This window comes from Balaenoptera acutorostrata, chromosome 2, assembly GCF_949987535.1.
Source record: "Balaenoptera acutorostrata chromosome 2, mBalAcu1.1, whole genome shotgun sequence".
NCBI classification, from domain to species: Eukaryota; Metazoa; Chordata; class Mammalia; order Artiodactyla; family Balaenopteridae; genus Balaenoptera; species Balaenoptera acutorostrata.
The window spans coordinates 120,704,921-120,717,478 of record NC_080065.1 but is presented as its reverse complement, the minus strand read 5'-3'; the positions used below and the strand labels follow the sequence as shown (position 1 = coordinate 120,717,478).

Here is a 12,558-nt window from a genome sequence, read left to right as displayed (position 1 = left end):
GATTTCCGAAAATGGTTAAAAATTTTTTGGGCATTGACTCTCCCCATTCTTACCCATTTTTTTTTTTTTTAAGATATGGCAATTTATTATTTATCTTTATTTATTTATGGCTATGTTGGGTCTTCGTTTCTGTGCGAGGGCTTTCTCTAGTTGTGGCAAGTGGGGGCCACTCTTCATCGCGGTGCGCCGGCCTCTCACTATCGCAGCCTCTCTTGTTGCGGAGCACAGGCTCCAGACACGCAGGCTCAGCAATTGTGGCACACGGGCCCGGTTGCTCCGCGGCATGTGGGATCCTCCCAGACCAGGGCTCGAACCCGTGTCCCCTGCATTGGCAGGCAGATTCTCAGCCACTGCGCCACCAGGGAAGCCCTCTTACCCATTTTTAATCAATACTATATCTTCATTGTCAGAGGATATATTCATTAGGTGCTACATTATCTCCTTGTTCACCCATAATTATGATTAGTTCTATAAATAATCATATTTTTTAATGTCCATTGCCAGTCCTAATGTTGATACTTCTTTAGTCATTTTGGTTGGCTGAAATTATTCTTTACTAGATTCCTAAGGAAGGGCTCATGGGAACAATATTAGCCAAGCTTTTTAACATTGATGATAGGTTGTCTATGTCCTTTATACTTGAAAGTCAGTTTTGCTGGATCTAGAATTCTTGGTTTACATTTTCTTTCCTGAAGTATCTTAAATGTTTTACTCCATTTTCTTTTAGCATAAAGCATTACTATAGCAAAGTGTGATAATAATTAATTTTCTTTTCCTTATAAGCCACTTTGACTAGATGCTTACAATTTCCTCCACACCTCTTTCCTTTGAAGTCCAATAATTTTATTAGAATATGTTCTGGTGTTTGTTGTATAAGTCCATATTCTCAATATGCAACTTTCAAAATATAGTTTCAATTCTTTCATTTCAGGTAACTTTTCTTAGATTTTAGATTTTTTTCTTTTGGCTATGTTGGTCTTAGTTGCGACATGCGGGCTTCTCTCTAGTTGTGGCATGCGGGCTCCAGGGCACATGGGTTCTGTAGTTTGCAGCATACAGGCTCTCTCGTTGAGGTGCACAAGCTCAGTAGTTGTGGTGCACAGGCTTAGCTGCGCTGTGGCATGTGGGATCTTAGTTCCCTGACCAGGGATAAAACCCACGTCCACTGCATTGGAAGGTGGATTCTTTACCACTGGACCACCAGGGAAGTCTCTAGATTTTAGTGTTTATTCTGTTCCTTTACTTTGTTTCTGTTTCTGTTTCAAATTCAGGGACTCCTATTATCCTTAAGTTGGATCATTTTTCCCCAATCTTCAATTTTCATCATTTTCTCTTGAATCCTTTTTATCTCTTCATTTCTTACTGATTTTTAAGAATTTCCCCCACTTAATCGTATATTTCTCTTAAGCTATTATCTGCTGTATCTAATTGTTCTTAGTCTAATTCAGTCTTCATTTTTGAAATGAGTTTCTTTTATTTCTAATTATTTCCTGAGATTTGTCACCTCACTCTTTTCTTTCCTATCTAACATCATTTTCTTAAACATTTACCTTGTTCTGAAATAATACGGTACAGTTTTTATCTGTTTTGTGAACATGTCTTTGTGGTGGGTTTTCATTATCTACAATGATATTATTTTCCACTTTACTCTCTTTTTCCTTATAATAATTTTGTATGGGATTTTACCTCAATCTTTTTCTATTGCACTTTTTTATGTTAAATTAATTTTCTTGGACTTTTAGGAGAAAATGTGATTCTAACTTCAAATATTCCCCCTTGATTTAAAATGTGGTAGCTTGATTTTTAAGGTTTCCTGGTGCTGTTCCCCTCTTCCAATTTTATCTGAACCTCTCTTCCTCCATCTTTGGGTCTCTAACCTGTTCAATTTTCATTCCACTCCCAATACTTCTCCTAAGTGTGGAGCACTGTCCTTGAAAAGAGCTGTGGAGAGTCAGTTTTAAAAGTTTATAGGGTCTGGACTGTTCTAGCCCCTTCATAAATTTCAGGAACCTCTTGTGCTATTCCAGTATTTGATTAGGCAACACCCTTCCTAATATCAACTGCTGTTCTCACATCAGCCCATCATACTTTCCAATGAATACTTACTGACTTCCCTCTGCTTCCTCTCCTACAGATGCTAATACTATGCAGTGTGGCTCTTGGTAAGGATCTCTTGTTAACTAGTTTTGATATAAATCCTGTCCATGGGTTTTTAGTTTTGCTATCAAGTTGCTCTGTTTTTTTAAGAGGGGATTCAGGGAGATTAAAAAACCATGTCACTGCTACTACTGCTGCCACCATCTTCCCAGATATTAGAGTATATTTTAATAGTCCTTAGACTCTTTCTACAGAAAAAACTTTTGAACAAAATGCCTTAAAAATCTTATAACATTTTCAGAAATAAAACAGGTAAAACAGAAGAAAATGGACCCGTTTTTGTCTGCTTACCTCAAAAAGTCTGAACAAGTTGTATCTTGTTTTATAATCAGTCCACAAGACCATAAAAAAGGCATTCGTTGAGACGGTGCTAATCATAATTATCTTAAAGAGACGACTCATTATAACTCTCTTCACAAATGCCTGACACTGAGTATCTTTCCTCCTGTCAAAAATTTGAATAAGAGGTATGATTATCTTATAGCTCTGTTGTAAGGTAATGCACAATGCACACTTTTTTTAGGGACTAGGGTCTGCTTTCCCCCTTCTGTGAATATAAGTCTACATATACTTTAAAATTGCAATGCAATGCTGACTAAATGACCACTGAAATATGTATGACGATTACTGGGTGGGTCTGTCCCCACTCAGTTACTCAGTTCCTCCTCTCTAGACCTGTGAAAAAGAATGGTTACCACTCCATCTCAAGCAAAACAAAGCACCATCTTCATTTACTCATTCAACAAATTTTTATTAAGTGACTACTGTTCAACTCACTCATTTATTCATTCAACAAGTTTTTATTGAATGACTACTACATGCCAGGCAATACAGTAGGCACTTGGGATACAGGTAAGCAAAATTAAGTATTGTCAGTCTAGTAGGGAAAACTGCTAATCAAATAATCAGCCATACAAGTGCTTACAAATCAATTATAAAAAACTGACCACCCTAAGAAAAAATGGGCAAACACACAGTCAACTCATTAAAGAAATATAATGGCATGAAGTTCCCTCCAAAATGTTCCGTAGCACTACTAATCGGGAAGGTACAAATTAAGTAAAACCAGTATTTTGCTTATAAAATTAGCAAAGGCTTAAATGTGATAACATTTAGTGCTGGCAAGAGTGTAGTGCGACGGAGCAGTCTCATAAACTGCCAGGGGAATGTAAATTGACCAACTTTTCTGAAAAGCCTTAGTTCTGTTTGTATCCTCACACCCAAGGAATCTACCCCAAGAGAACACAATCTGAAATGCAAACGGTGACTTTAGCCAAACATGTTTATCCCAGCAATATTTGCTGTGAGAATTTGGAAACAATTTAAAAGTCTAACCAAAAAAAGACAGGTTAAGTACATCATGGCATATCCATTTCATGGAATATTATACAGACACTACAACATGTCTATGCATTTTTCATGATTTAGAAAAATGTTTATGATCCACTGGATAGCAAAATAGAAACAAAGCAAAATAAAAATTCTCTACTCAAAATTATCTCAACTGTGCAAAATAGGTAGAAAAAAATTCAGCATGAAGTATGCCAAAATGTTGATAGTGTCTGCCTACGGATAGTGAGGTTATATAGGTAATTCTTTTTCCTGTTTATTTATATTTATCTGTGCTTTCCAATTTTTCTCAGAGAGTATGTATTACTTTTTCCCCATTATATGTAACAAATGAACCCAGTCTCACGCAGTAAAAAAATATAGATTTATATACTTTTATAACCTATTAAAAACAAGATATATAATTTTCATTATCTGATTTGAAATCAGGTCTATTACCCCAAAATAAGGCTTCAAATTATCTAACATAGTAGCGAATAAAAAAGGACAAAATGGAGTCAAACTAGTCATTCAGTCTACAGGTCAAATAAGAGTGTGACTGAATGTTTGATTAACCAGCCAATTGTGATATGAAAGCAGAGGAAACAACTGTTTGGCTGAGACTTCACCAGCCTCACCAGTTGGAGAAATCAGATTATCCAGGACGAGCCCCTCAGTCTGGGAAGTGGATGAGTGCCTGTGGGAAGAGGCTACGAGACCCAACACTGCCATTTGCACACTTGACAAGCAAGAGAAATAAAAAGTATTTACTGAAATTTCCATAATGTCTCATAGAACAGCAGCGACACATTCTCCAACAGTGAGCTAGAAATGACTCTTGTGTGGTTCTGGTGATAAAAGTGTTGAGACATTTTCCAAATTTTCAATTTTTATTCCTTGCTTTTACCATCCAACAGAAAATCTCTGCTTAGGAATCTCCTCAGCATCTAGATTCCAAGAGGCCTCAGAGAAGGGTCCACAGAGGGCATCGTTGCTTTATGAAGTCACTCTTGGACATTCTGGTATGTTACTAGCCGGCAGGCCCCTGGAGGGGAGAGCTCCCCATTGGTCTACCCACAGATCCTCTCTTGCCAAGGAGACCGAGCACCTCTGTTCAGCAAAAGAGTCACGAGCACCCTGCAATTGTGACGCTCCGGGCTAAAGCTGAGAGACAGGCCAGACAAAAGCCCCTCCTTCAGGAAGTGCTCCCAACTGACAGCCAGAGGCCATTAATAATGTGTTAGAACAGGTTAAGGGTCATGGAAGAGGGGAAAGCAAAATTCTCTGGGCTTCTAAGAGCAAGCGCACACAGCCAGGGCACAGCACTGGAGACACCTGGAAGGACAAGGAAAGATTTTGATGGTTTTGGGGCTGGAACACAAGAAACAGGAGGAGCAGAGGTTATCCATGCCCAGCACTGGCTAATTGGGGACACAGAATGTGCACATATGAACCACCTAAAGAGAGTGTAAGGGACGAGCCTTGGGGTAGAGATGTTTTAGGTACAAGAGCAATAGGGATTTTTGCTCTGTTCAATTTTGGGGATTAATATATTCTCTCGTTCTCCTTCTCCTAGCCCCTTTGACTTCCAAGGCAAATCAAGACAGAGGCTTCTGGGTAGCCCTGTGTTGAATTAAATGTTTAGTTGGCCAAATTGGTCAAATTCCTGGAAACTTAATCCCTTGGGCCATAATAAAAGGAGGTAACCACCTCACCACCTCCACTGCCCCAAGGTGTTCTGAAACAAGTGTATATGACCATCTCACACAGAAAAATACTCTTGTAGGCAAGCGGTATACTGAACTGGGAAATAACATCTTATCAATCTCTCCACTTAAAATCATCAACAGCAAAGCTTTAAGAAACACTTTGATTAATGTCCCCAGGCTTCAAACCTTGGCCTCACCGTCTTATTCTATATTCTCTCCCTCAGGGATCAAGCTCCTCCTACTGCCTCCTTTGGTCATATGCCCCCTGATGCCTTCTGGGCTCCTGCCCACACCCTGACAGTGGCCTCCTGGAGCAGCTGCTCAGAGAGAGCCTGAATCAGTTCTCCATCTCTGTTTCCACCCGCCCCAATTCATCAGTGTGCCTAATCCCTCCGGGCCATATAGGAGGCCCTCGGTAAATGTGTGCTGTGTGAATATACCTCAGGGATCCTTATGCTCACTCAAGTAGCTGAGCCTAGTGGGATTCTATTTCCAGGAATCCCAAGGATACAATACTATGCTTCCGCTCCTTAAGCTCCAAAGCACACTTCTGGGGAGAAATGAAGAAGAGATTAAGAATGTAAAAAATTCTTTCACGATGCTTGGAGGGGTGAGGAAAGATGGCTAGCTGGAAGCAGTCAAGAAGAGACCAGTTGTTCTTGGTGTACAGTATCAGCACAGCCAACCACAGCTGAATGTTTTCTTTTTTTTTTAATTAATTAATTTATGTATTTATTTTTGGCTGCGTTGGGTCTTCATTGGTGCATGCGGGCTTTCTCTAGTTGTGGCGAGCGGGGGCTACTCTTCATTGCAATGCGCAGGCTTCCCATTGCGGTGGCTTCTCTTGTTGCGGAGCACAGGCTCTAGGTGTTCAGTAGTTGTGGCACGTGGGCTCAGTAGTTGTAGCTCATAGGCTCAGTAGTTGTGGCTCGCAGGCTCTAGAGCACAGCCTCAGTAGTTGTGGTGCACGGGCTTAGCTGCTCTGTGGCATGTGGGATCTTCCCAGACCAGGGCTCGAACCCGTGTCCCCTGCATTGGCAGGCAGATTCTTAACCACTGCATCACCAGGGGAGCCCCTGAATGTGTTTTCTGAAGTCACTGATGAAGAAATCTAGTCTGAGACTGGAACTCCAGCTGATGAGTGGACTCAGAGGTAACCAGCTTATCCAGGCCTACTGAAATCACCCGTATCTTCTCGTGGATAGGTGGGCGAGACAGGCACCCTGGATGAGAAGCTAAAGGGCCACCTCTTCTGCCCTTTTAGCAGCAACTCACACTCTCCCTGACTTGGGCAGCACCACCTCAGCCGCACACAGTCAGTAGGCACGGCAGCTTGGTGACTCAAGTCTTCTGACCAAGAGTCATTCCTAGTTACGTGTAACTAGAATTGAAACACAAAGCTCACATATTATATCCAAACCCTATTACAGCTCTTGCTGTTTTGCAGAAATTTTACAAAACTGAAAGTTATAGAGTTCAACTAGTATATTTTTAAACTCTGGATTAGAACGTACACAGACTGCTCCACATTAACACTAGTAGTCCAATACCTCAGCACACTACCAAAGGTCAGGTGTGTGTCCATATGCAACATACATGTTGCTGCTTTTTGTCTCAAGCAAAAACATAAAGAATCATGCTTATTCTATTTATCTGAAGATTTCCTAAATTCTATCAACGTCAGAGAGTAACCACAATTTTCAGAACTTTCACTAACTTCATTTTAGAAAAGGACACTGTCAAATGTGCTGCCCTGATTTATTATCTATGGAGGTCATGCAAAGGGTCATAGGTCATATCTATTTAAACCTCCTCTACTCCAGTGATCATTTAAAAGGAAAATGGAGGGAACCCAAAGCTTGCCACATCAGAGAAACCACTGTCATCACAAAGATTTGGAACAGAAGAAAAGTTGGGGCCTCCAACTTTGGCAATGTCTCTTTTAAGTTGAAATGTCAGGTACTCAGAGCAAGTCTGGGGATTTATCCTGTTGGAATTTACCACAAGGAGTATTACCACAGACTGCTGATATGGGATCTTTGATTCTCTAAAGTTCATGAGTTCCAGCAGATGCAACACCCCTTAACATGGACCTTATGTCAAATCCTCACATAGATGCTACTTAGTAGCTACATTCTCAGGTCCTGACAACTGCAATTATTAGCTGTACCCTGCTCTCTCCACCGTGCCATACACAGTACAGGTTAATAGTTCCTAAGCTGCTCAGACTTACATTCAAAATAGGGGGAAAGGTTTCCATTCAAGGTACAGTGAAACAATTTAAGTGACACCACAAGGGAGCAAACAAACAAATCCAGAAGGTGGAATATTCTACAGGACTCGGTTTTTACAGTAAGTCAATGATATGGAGAGAAAGAGGGAATTGAGGGCAGGAGGCTTGCTCGCTCTAGATTGAAAGCTTAAAGAGACACAACAACCAGATGTGATGGGTGGACTTCATGTGGATCACTGATTAGAACAAAATTACTGTCCAAAGACATTCTTCTTTTTTTTTTTTTTTTAGAAAGGTAATTTTTAATTAATTTATTTATTTATTTATTTTTGGCTGTGTTGGGTCTTCGCCTCTGCGCGAGGGCTTTCTCTAGTTGCAGCGAGCGGGGGACACTCTTCATCGCGGTGCGTGGGCCTCTCACTGTCACGGCCTCTCCTGTTGCGGAGCACGGGCTCCAGACACGCAGGCTCAGTAGTTGTGGCTCACGGGCCCAGTTGCTCAGCGGCATGTGGGATCTTCCCAGACCAGGGCTTGAACCCATGTCCCCTGCATTGGCAGGCGGACCCTCAACCACTGCGCCACCAGGGAAGCCCCCAAAGACATTCTTGACCTTCAGAACAATTTGATTTGGTATTAGGTGATACCAAGAAATCATAGTTTATTTTGTTTGGTGTGATAATGGCATTCTGGTTTCTATAAGAAAATGACCATATTTTCTAGAGATGTTTACTGGAGGATGTAGGGGTAAAATGACATGCTATCTGGGATTTGCTTTTAAATACTTTAGCAAAGAAAAAGGAAATGGGAGATTATATGATGTAACTGGCAAGATCTTGGTAACTGTTAAATCTGGGTGATCAGTACATAAGGGTTGAATGCCCTATTTACTCTATTTTAAAATATGTCTACGTTTTTTTCATGTTTAAAAATTCATGTAGAAAAATTTGAAGCACTGAGCTAGAAATCTTTGGTAATAAAATGTATAAAAGCTCCCAAATCTATAATATGGGAAGAAGTTTATAAAAACACATGGCTTTGCTTTTTCCTCTTTTTTTAAAAAATGTTATTTAATTAATTTATTTACTTATTTACTTTTGGCTGCATCGGGTCTTCATTGCTGTGCGCGGGCTTTCTCTAGTTGTAGTGAGCGGGGGCGACTCTTTGTTGCAGTGCAAGGGCTTCTCATTGCGGTGGCCTTCCCATTGCAGAGCACAGGCTCTAGTTGCGTGGGCTTCAGTAGTTGCAGTGCGTGGGCTCAGTAGTTGCAGCACGCGGGCTCTAGAGCACAGGCTCAGTAGTTGTGGTGCACGGGCTTAGTTGCTCCGCGGCATGTGGGATCTTCCAGGACCAGGGATCGAACCCGTGTCCCCTGCATTGGCAGGTAGATTCTTAACCACTGCGCCACCAGGGAAAGTCCCTGCCTTTTCCTCTTAAAAATTTCAAAGAAGTACAAGTTCTAGTGTCCAGGCTCTGGATCTCCCAGCAGCCACAGAGTCTGGGGTGACTCTTCTCTTTCCCCCACCCCCCGTGTACACTCCACACCTGCAGGGCAAAATGACTATACCTGCCAGGCCAACAGAACCAGCCAAAAACTGGCTTCAGAGAGCTCAGCCTCCTTATCATATTCCCATATGGCTTCTCAGACTAGGGGTCAGGGTTGGTGGGGAGTGGGGAGGATGAGAAGCTTTGCTTGTTGTAACATAGAGTGATTTTTCTGGCCTCTGATGTAAGGCAGGGTATAAAGATGATCCTTGTTAAATCCTACTACTATAAGGCATGTTCCTTGGATAGATACATACACATTCTTTTAATCTACATTTTAATCTCATTAATAACTACCTTCCTGAGTTCCTTCAAAGAACAGTTACTGCAATTTTTAAATAATAGCTTACTTTATATTCCATTTTACTCATGTCAGTGACACATGGAGTAAGCAGAGCTCATGACTGGATAATACCCAAGCAGCTTCGAGCTCAGTGGCTACATACCCTCAGTTCAGGGGTCACAACATGCAAATGATGGGAAAAAATGATCCTTGGTTCCTCCTTCCCTCAGCATGTCAAATAACGGCCTGGCAAGTTGGTCTCTGTGACAGTGAATCCCTTTATTGTCTCACCTTGCTGGAAGCCTTGGACAAGACACTTGTCTTCTTCTTTCTCCCTGTCTGAAAAGGAAGGATAAAACACTAGACAGCTCACCCAATTTTTGAGATCTCTGTAAATTAAGTAACTACTTAAGTAGTAACAACAGCTAAAATCCAAATCAACTTTAGCATCATAAGAATCGTTACATACAGTTAAACCCTTCACCTATAGAGTTCATCATTCTTTTTCTACCTTACAACTGCTCTCCAACACAATGCATTTGTAAAGTCACCATAATCACTTGAATTTCTGGGTTATAAAAATGTGTGAATGCTCCCCCATACCCATTTCTGGTCTTTAAAAATGTTATTTCTCTTTTTTAATATTATTAATAGAATTACCCGGGTTGATTTACCTTATATATGTGATTAGATATAATGAAAAGTACCTCAGGCTCAAGTTTAAATCATTTTTATTTAAGCACTGATTTTACAAAATGTTCAAAAGGTGAACTAAATTTACAGCTTAATTTGTTCATGTGTTGATAAATTGCCTTCAAAATACATTGGAGCTAGATGTGTATATAAGATTTTACATGCGTTTTGGAAGAAATCACACAGAAGCAGCTGCTTTTTCAATAAACTTCGCCAGTTTCACATCTCTTTTGGTCAGTCCTCCGCAGTCATGCGATGTGAGAGTTATCTGAACCTAAGAAAGAGAGAAGCAGCTTTGAAAAACCCTGAGTTGCAATTCATGATGCTCTCCTTTGGTAGTTCAGAAATCAATCTATTACTCAATATTTATCTTTGAGAATTGAGGAGATTAAATGATTTAGAAAATACTACATTATGAATAAGCAATGCATTTCCAAAACCCAGTAAACTCCAGCAGCCTCCTAGGGATAAAAAGGTTCTCTCATAAGAAGGGCAAATGAGCTATCAGAATCTCAAATCTTGACTCTTGGGGAAAAAAAAAAAAGAGAGAGAGAGAGATACTGAGGTACCACTTTAACTCCCATTACTTTAATTACACCAGCTATTTTCAGGCCACTGAGAAAAACTAAGCTATCAAATGTAATATCTTAGCAACCATGTTAAAAAAAAGCCCATTTCCAAATTAGGGAAGTGGGGGTGGGGTGGAGGAACAGACTGTTGCCTCTTGACAAATCAATTAAAAAGCAAAAACAAAATTATGGGCAAAGAGAGGCAACTAGGAAATAAAAGTTTATGCTGGTACCTGTATGCTCTGAATTATTCCAATTAAATCACAAAAATGTGAAATTTTCTTTTTTCAAAGAGGACTTTCAAAGAGATAATAGAAACCTCACAGAAATCTAGATGATAAGAAATTCCACATGGCATGATCACCAAGACAAGGACACTTTTTGGGCAAATGTGATTCTTCTCACTGTGCCCCCTTAAAACTACTTGATGAAGTCTTTTCAGTCTGCTCTTTCTCTTAAGAAGGTCAGTTCCCACTGAGAATAGAGAATTTAATAAATAGTTCCTGAGCAAATTTATTAAATAAGGCCATATCTTTCTTATTTGCTACCATCTCTTTCAATAATTTACCTTAAGAGGGTTTAAAAATTTATCTACATGACAGATATTCAAGTTTAATTCAGGAGTCTAATTTGGCCCAACTTTTCCATACTAGTGTCTATAGAAGGTAAGCATGAAAATAAAGAACTTAGTCACTGTTGTCTTGAGTAGATCTGAACATTTTTTTACTAATTTGCAGTAATACACAGGGATTCTGAGAGAAAGAATAAGAGAATATTTTCCTAAGCACAATGACACTTAGCTGCACAGGATGACAAGCAAGAAAGGAAGAAAGAAGTTTCTTAAACTCCAGAATTATGGTGATTCCAAAATCAGGCAATTCAGTTACCTTGTTGTACACATTGAACCACTCCGGGTGATGATTCATCTTCTCTGCTTGTAGGGCAACTCGGGACATAAAGCCAAAAGCCTGCATAAGATGAAGTCGAAAGTGATGACTGACAGTGCCCCCTGCCCTGGACCTGAGAGAGATACCAGAGCAACCCGACCAGAAAAGACATTGCTAGAATCCTTAGGGAAGCCTGGAGAATCAAATATGAAAGCGAATGCTCTCCACAGAGCTGGGGAAGCAGTGTAGCAAGACTGTGACCTGCTGCTGGATGGTGAAAAACAATCAGGCTCAAATAAACAAACCGGGAAATTGGTCTCACCCAGTGACCTGTCTGGGCTGTTTAATTTTCCTCAGGACGAGACTCTCCAAAAGAAGGAATAATTTCCCTTTAATTCAGTGTCCTGGATCTCACTACCTGGCCCCAAATCTTAGAAGTCACTTTTCTTGCAGCACTGCTCCTTTTGTTTTTAGTGACTGGGTTGCTAACTAAGGCATCGACCACAAAGACTATGGGAAAATGTCTTGTGAGTGTGTCTTAAGTCAAAGCTCCGGTAGAAATGAACAACCATCCCATCCCCCAGGCAGGACAGAAGGGGATGAGAGACTGTTTTCATTGACATCCAGAGTGTAACAGAAAAGATGGGCTTGCCCACTCAGGGTCTTCTTGCTACTGCCCAGCGCTGCCATTTCGAGGAGAAAGCACTCCGCCTCGGGGCAGAGGGCTGCAGAGCCAGCCACAGGCATAAGTGGGGGCCTGTAGGGCACTGTCTTCATACCACAGGGAAAGTGCAAACCTAATTTTGTTAAGCAGAAGGCAAACTTGTCCTGAGAGGAAAAAAACCATCTTTTTTGCTTGCTTTCAAATTTTTATGAGGGTAATTGCAAACAGTAGGAGAGTTTGTCTCTTTCATGTCCAGAAGGCAGAAATACTTGGTAAGACTCTAAGGAAGTGGTACATTAATTACAAAGTTACAGTGGAATTCACAGGCATTACCCATTACAGCCACATAAATAAATATTTAACTTCTTTACCCCTATCCAGAAAAACCAATCTGATGTTAGTTGGGCTATGTTTTTTGGATCACCAAATGACATAAGAGTGCATTTCCAAGTTAACAGAAATATGGAAGATGCCATTTTCAAACAATTCTGT

The 12,558-nt window shown here is 40.5% G+C and overlaps 2 protein-coding genes across 5 annotated transcripts in view; both read right to left on the bottom strand.

The window, feature by feature from the left end:
• CATSPER3 (cation channel sperm associated 3) overlaps window positions 1–9,595 on the bottom strand; it is a 43,132-nt gene extending 33,537 nt beyond the window's left edge. Inside the window, exons 1-4 of the mRNA XM_057540853.1 lie at window positions 9,545–9,595; window positions 8,513–8,797; window positions 4,258–6,576; window positions 2,449–2,602 (exon numbers count right to left, since the gene is read on the bottom strand). Of these exons, the coding sequence (XP_057396836.1) occupies window positions 2,449–2,602; window positions 4,258–4,358 (255 nt within the window). The 5' untranslated portion in view covers window positions 4,359–6,576; window positions 8,513–8,797; window positions 9,545–9,595. The remainder of the gene's footprint in view (window positions 1–2,448; window positions 2,603–4,257; window positions 6,577–8,512; window positions 8,798–9,544) is intronic.
• A 372-nt stretch (window positions 9,596–9,967) lies between these two features.
• PCBD2 (pterin-4 alpha-carbinolamine dehydratase 2) overlaps window positions 9,968–12,558 on the bottom strand; it is a 49,072-nt gene continuing 46,481 nt past the window's right edge. For all 4 annotated transcript variants that reach the window (XM_057540705.1, XM_007172169.2, XM_007172170.2 and 1 more), the window contains 2 exons: window positions 11,403–11,483; window positions 9,968–10,220 (listed from right to left, as the gene is read on the bottom strand). In XM_057540705.1, the coding sequence (XP_057396688.1) occupies window positions 10,125–10,220; window positions 11,403–11,483 (177 nt within the window). In that variant the 3' untranslated portion in view covers window positions 9,968–10,124. The remainder of the gene's footprint in view (window positions 10,221–11,402; window positions 11,484–12,558) is intronic.